The following is a 5,000-nucleotide window of genomic DNA, read 5'->3' on the forward strand; positions in this document are numbered from 1 at the left end:
CCACATACAAGGAGAGCGGCCAGTGCTTGACATGCCCCGCCACGTGCGACATCTGTACGAGTGCTGACGTGTGTGTCACGTGCCGTCGCGGTTATTTCCGCCATAATGGCGCGTGCGTGGAGGCCAGCAGCTGCCCCACTGGTTCCTACGCTGACGCCGACCTCGACACATGTGTGCCGTGTACCGCTGGCTGCGCCACGTGCAATGCCGATCGCTGCACGCAGTGCGCTGGCACCAAGCTGCTCCTGCCAACTGGCGATGAGTGCGTGGACGCCTGCCCGGACCAGTACTTTGCATCCACCACGACGCTGGGCGCACGCGAATGCAAGGCGTGCGACACCTCGTGCAAGTCGTGCTCTGGCACTCTGCCGACACAGTGCACGGCCTGTTTCGATGGCGAGGAGCTGAAGAGCGGCCGCTGCGTGCTGCCGGGTGGTGGTGGCACGACCAAGAGCCCAACAACACGTGACCCGTCTGCCTCCCAGTCTGGCACAGACAGCACTGCTGACTCGAACACACTGATTTACGTCGCTGTTGCTGTTGGCGCCGTCATCGCCCTCGCCCTCATCATGATTGGCGTCGCGCTGCTTCGCCGCAAGAACGCAAAGGCAGCCAGTGGTGGTGCACACAAGTTTGATGGTCAGCAGGGCTCTACCATGGCTTCCTATCGCTCCGGCTCTCTCCACGGCCGTGACATGGTCATCTCCAACCCAGCGTACATGCTAAACGAGCCAAAGCCGTGGACCGAACAGCAGCAGCAGCAACAACAACAACAGCCGACGAAGAGACCCGCCAACGACGCCGACATGGAGCGTGAGTGCGTATATGTGTGTGCGTATGTGTGTGTGTGTGCATGTGTGGCATGTGGGAGCTTGCTTCAGTTCCATTGATACATGCATTCAACTCACCTGTGACTGCTCTCGTCACCACTCCGTGTTGTTGGTACAGCACTCTACGAGGACCAGGACATGTACGACGATTGTAAGTTGCAGACGTTGCCGTGCTCGATATCTCATTTCATGGCGTGTGCTACGAGTGCGTGCAGCTGCAGCAGCTGTTGCTGTTGTTGTTGTTGTTTCCGTGACATGCACATCCCAGCGTGACATGCACATCCCAGCGTGACATGCGCCCCCAGTAACACACACGCTCACACCATCCACTCGCCTTTCTCTTCGGTTGTTGTCCTGTGCCTCCCTGTTCATGCGAGCAGCTGAGCAGAATGAGGGCGGGTACCTGACCGTCAACCCCGACGATGATCGGATGGCCGCTGACAACAACGGTACGTCGCAGGATGACGGCGAGGCCTTGTACGACGAGCCGTCCGCCATGCTGTCGCACAAGGACGAGGAGCATGAGAAGCCCCGTGATGACGACAGCAATGACGAGTGAAAGTGTGTGTGTGTGTGTGTGTGTGTGCTTGTGCGTGTTTCCTGAATTCACGATGTTTGCTTGGTTGTGTTTGTTGCTGGGTGCGCTGTTCATTTTACATAACTGTGTGACATGTGCGGTTGTTTTGTGTTTGTTGTTACACCACGACGCTGGGCTGTGATTACACACGTACACGTGAACCGGAAGCATGGAAAGGGGGGGTTGTATTGGAGAAAGATCAACGTAACAGCGTTGGCGTGGATGACGCAAACACAAGGAAGGCAACAAGCAAGCGGGGACAGAGGGCACAGCCAGAGGGCAAGGGCAAACCGAGAAACCGAGAAACAATAGGCGCAAGCCAGAATGACGTACACACACACACACAGAGAGAGAGAGAGAGAGAGAGAGAGAGAGAGAGAGAGAGAGAGAGAGAGAGAGAGAGAGAGAGAGAGAGAGTTTACATTGAAAGAGAAGCAAACGTCAAACAAGCATGGGTTCGTATGGAGCAAGGGCTTGCACAACGCAACTTGACGCTCAGGTGTTGAACGTGATGTCAATGCTACGCATCGCGCCATCACTGAAAAATGAGGCCTCCAGGTAGTCGATGACCCACTGTCCCTTCGTGGTGCAGCCATCTAGTCTGGACCACGATTCGTGTGGTGCGGCAGGGTTGCTGTCGGGGAAATCGCCAGTGGCCGTCGGCGTCCAACAAAACGTGTCATCGACATCAAGATTACTGCCGTCGTTGTGCACAACCTCCATTCGCTGCCCGCTCGGGCATTGCAGGTAAAAGTGCTGCATCACACCAAGGAGCAGTTGTATCACCACAAGCAATGCAAAACATGTGAGATCGTTACAAGTGCCTTGACCCTGAACATGTTACGAAAGCACGGATAAGCGGGTGTGACGCTTGCTTCGCACAAGTTCTTCACGCCGTGCGAGTACAGCGCTCCATTACAAGCATCAAACACACACGTGAACAAGGAACGAGCGTACCATTTCCAGCGGGTAGTTGTGCCAAAGCTCGATGCACAATGATTGGATATGTGTGGAAGCAACAAAGTTGGGGATGTCCGCTGACACGTCGTGGCAAATGGCAGTGCGCGTACGGTCCGGGAGATTCAAGGGGGTGCTCTGACAGGCAGGAGGTGGGCCATCGAACGCGTTGGACATGTCCATGAAGTAGGAGTTTAGGTAGAAATCGTCATTTCCGTAGTGCTCTTGGAAGAAGTCGAAGTGAGTTGTTGTTGCCTTGGGTTTGGTGGTGGTGGTGGTGGTGGTTGTTGTTGTTGTGGTAGTTGTTGTTGTTGTTGTGGTAGTTGTTGTTGTTGTGGCTTCCACAACGGCTGCGACTTTGCATCGATGAAAGCGAAGCTTGCATGACTGCAGGGCAGTCACAACCTAACAAGCGCAAGGTGTGCGTGTGTGAATGGACAAATGGGTGAGTGAGTGCTTCGCCGTGCCACAATACAACCAAACGACAGTACGCAGACAACGCTATCATCCCTGTTGCTCCGCAATCACCCACCGTAGAGTTCCTGGCAGCGACAGAAAACTCGTTGCTTGAGAGGGGCGTCACCGCAGACCCGTCCTTGAGCGACAGCGCGCATTCCTGCCACATACGCAACAGCCAGAGCACACCAACAGAGTACATGAGAAGAACAACACGACACTTCCCCTGTGCCTGATCTCGACAGGCAGCACATGAAAAAGTATTGACTGCACACACAGCGAGCCAACAACAACGCATCACACATACAAACACGCACCCACGCATCCACACATACACACACACACAACAGCAAACACGATGCCTCACGTCAAGGCCGCAGTCGTCCTGGATGGCGTCGCGCAGCTGCTGCGAGAACTTGTCGAGTTGAGCGTCTGTAAACTGGTCCAGCTGCTGCCCACGAAGACACTTGGTTGTCATCACGGCAGCTGTTGTGTAGGTCGTGCTGTCGCACACGCCGGCGTCTCCAGCAGCAATATGCTCAACGTGTCTCAGCGTGCACTGCATAAACTCGATCTCGTTGCTGTCCAGGCAGGTCTCAATAGCTTGGGCAACCTTGCAAAAGTTGTACGTTTGGGTGTAGGTGTGAGGGAGATTTGTGTGAGGGAGTGAGGGTGTGTGCTGAAGTGCGCATGTGGTGCAGTTGGACAAAGAAGTAACTCACGTGTGTGATCACGCGCAAGAGCAGGACTCAAAAAAAGTAGCAGTGAGCTCGTACAGAAGCATTCTTGACAGGGACGCGGAGGGTGTTATCCAGGCCAGACACGGGGGTGATGTCGGATCCAACAGCGGACTTGAGGTCGCACTGTTTACAACGGGAGGGAGAGGGTGAGTGTGAGTGCGCGTGCGCGGATGTGTGTGTGCGCGCGTGCGCGGATGTGTGTGTGTGTGTGGTTGATCGGCAGTGTGAGAGCATACACGAGCAGTTTTATTTGTTGCTGCAGGGGCAGCAAGCACATCAGGTCAATAAAAACCAAGCCAGCGAGCAAGCCCACGAACACAACTCACAAGCAAGCTACCACGCTTCTTGCAACACACAAACTCCACACCACGGACGACGCACTTGGGCAAGGCCGCATGTGGATGACAGCTGGGAAGCAAGTGTGATGGCAAACTTGTCGAGGCGGCCTTGCTTGTACTCATGGATCCTCTTGGAACGAAGGCAGCGGAAGGTGAGCTGCGCCTCGCCGTCGTACGTGGCCGTGTCGCATTGAGTTGGAAGGGGGGCAGCAGAGGCCATGGCGGCGGCCATCAGTGCCACGACGATCACAAGCGTGACTGTTGCCATGGTGGGACGCATGAACATGTCGAAGAGAAGGAGAAGGAGGTGGTCTGATCGAAAGCGGCGAAGAAGAAAATAATGTGTTGTGTCGTAGGTGCGTGCGTGCGTGCGCGTGTGTGTGAGTGGTAGGTTTCGATCGGCAAGTATCGCTTCGTGGTGCGTTCGGATGAATGAATGAATGGTGTGTTCTTCGGGCAAAAAGGTCGCGTGTTGTGGTCTTTGTTCATGGTGTAACATAAAGCAACACGTCTTATGAAGTCACCTGGCCTACGACATGTGAGGAAAGTGAGCCAATCATATGCCCACTACGCTCAGGCGTCATATCACACACACACAATGCCCATAAAACTGATGATGTGACACATGAACTGATGTGACGAAATGATTCGATGGCTTGTGTGCAAGCGCAACTGCAACGTGGTGAGGACGAGGGCGTGTGCATTCGTGTTTCTACAAATGTATGTGTGCGCATGTGTGCATGTGTGTGTTCTGTTGTGTGCATACTCTCAGTGCAGTGCAGCCACGTGGTCACGTGCTTCCTTGAGCTCACATCTGTTTCACCTGTGCATGCATTTGAGCGAGGGTGTGTTTCGTTGTCACCACTAATACACGACACCGCGCTGCAACGTTGACACGAACAGGCATCTCCGGTGCTGACGTGAGCGAGTTGAACCAGATTGCCAGTCCGCCTGTTGAGGACAACGTCGTCTTCATTGACACGTTCAGCGAGTTCTCCGCCCTCGCCTCGAAGATTTCCCGCGCCAACTGCGATCAGCCTGCTAGTGTCTCCTCCGACATTGACGTGCGTGTGTGTGTGTGTGTTTGTGTATGCGGGCGTGC

At 54.8% G+C, this 5,000-nt stretch overlaps 2 protein-coding genes across 2 annotated transcripts in view; one reads left to right on the plus strand and one right to left on the minus strand.

Moving 5' to 3' along the window:
* Positions 1-1,389, plus strand: part of PTSG_09827 (uncharacterized protein) — a gene marked incomplete at both ends in the record, with an annotated part of 2,454 nt that extends 1,065 nt beyond the window's left edge. Inside the window, 3 exons of the mRNA XM_004989127.1 lie at positions 1-813; positions 949-981; positions 1,211-1,389. The exon at positions 1-813 is cut by the window's left edge and continues 116 nt beyond it. Coding sequence (XP_004989184.1) covers positions 1-813; positions 949-981; positions 1,211-1,389 — 1,025 coding nt within the window. The remainder of the gene's footprint in view (positions 814-948; positions 982-1,210) is intronic.
* Positions 1,390-1,449: 60 nt separating this feature from the next.
* Positions 1,450-4,373, minus strand: PTSG_09828 (uncharacterized protein). Its single transcript, XM_004989128.1, has 6 exons — positions 3,942-4,373; positions 3,597-3,683; positions 3,188-3,433; positions 2,897-2,980; positions 2,365-2,769; positions 1,450-2,163 (listed from the first exon to the last, which is right to left on the minus strand). The coding sequence occupies exons 1-6, from the start codon at positions 4,182-4,184 to the stop codon at positions 1,903-1,905; spliced, it is 1,326 nt and encodes a 441-aa protein (XP_004989185.1). The 5' UTR covers positions 4,185-4,373; the 3' UTR covers positions 1,450-1,902.
* Positions 4,374-5,000: the final 627 nt, after the last annotated feature.

The sequence above is a fragment of the Salpingoeca rosetta genome, assembly GCF_000188695.1.
Source record: "Salpingoeca rosetta unplaced genomic scaffold supercont1.31, whole genome shotgun sequence".
Taxonomy (NCBI): Eukaryota; class Choanoflagellata; order Craspedida; family Salpingoecidae; genus Salpingoeca; species Salpingoeca rosetta.

Excerpts from the sequence above, each read along its gene's own strand:
- PTSG_09828 (XM_004989128.1), bottom strand. The coding sequence starts at position 4,184 with ATGTTCATGCGTCCCACCATGGCAACAGTCACGCTTGTGATCGTCGTG. Across the intron at positions 3,684-3,941 it reads CCACATGCGGCCTTGCCCAA|TGCGACCTCAAGTCCGCTGT; the intron begins GTGCGTCGTCCG and ends CGTTGTAAACAG. Across the intron at positions 3,434-3,596 it reads TCCCTGTCAAGAATGCTTCT|GTTGCCCAAGCTATTGAGAC; the intron begins GTACGAGCTCAC and ends AACTTTTGCAAG.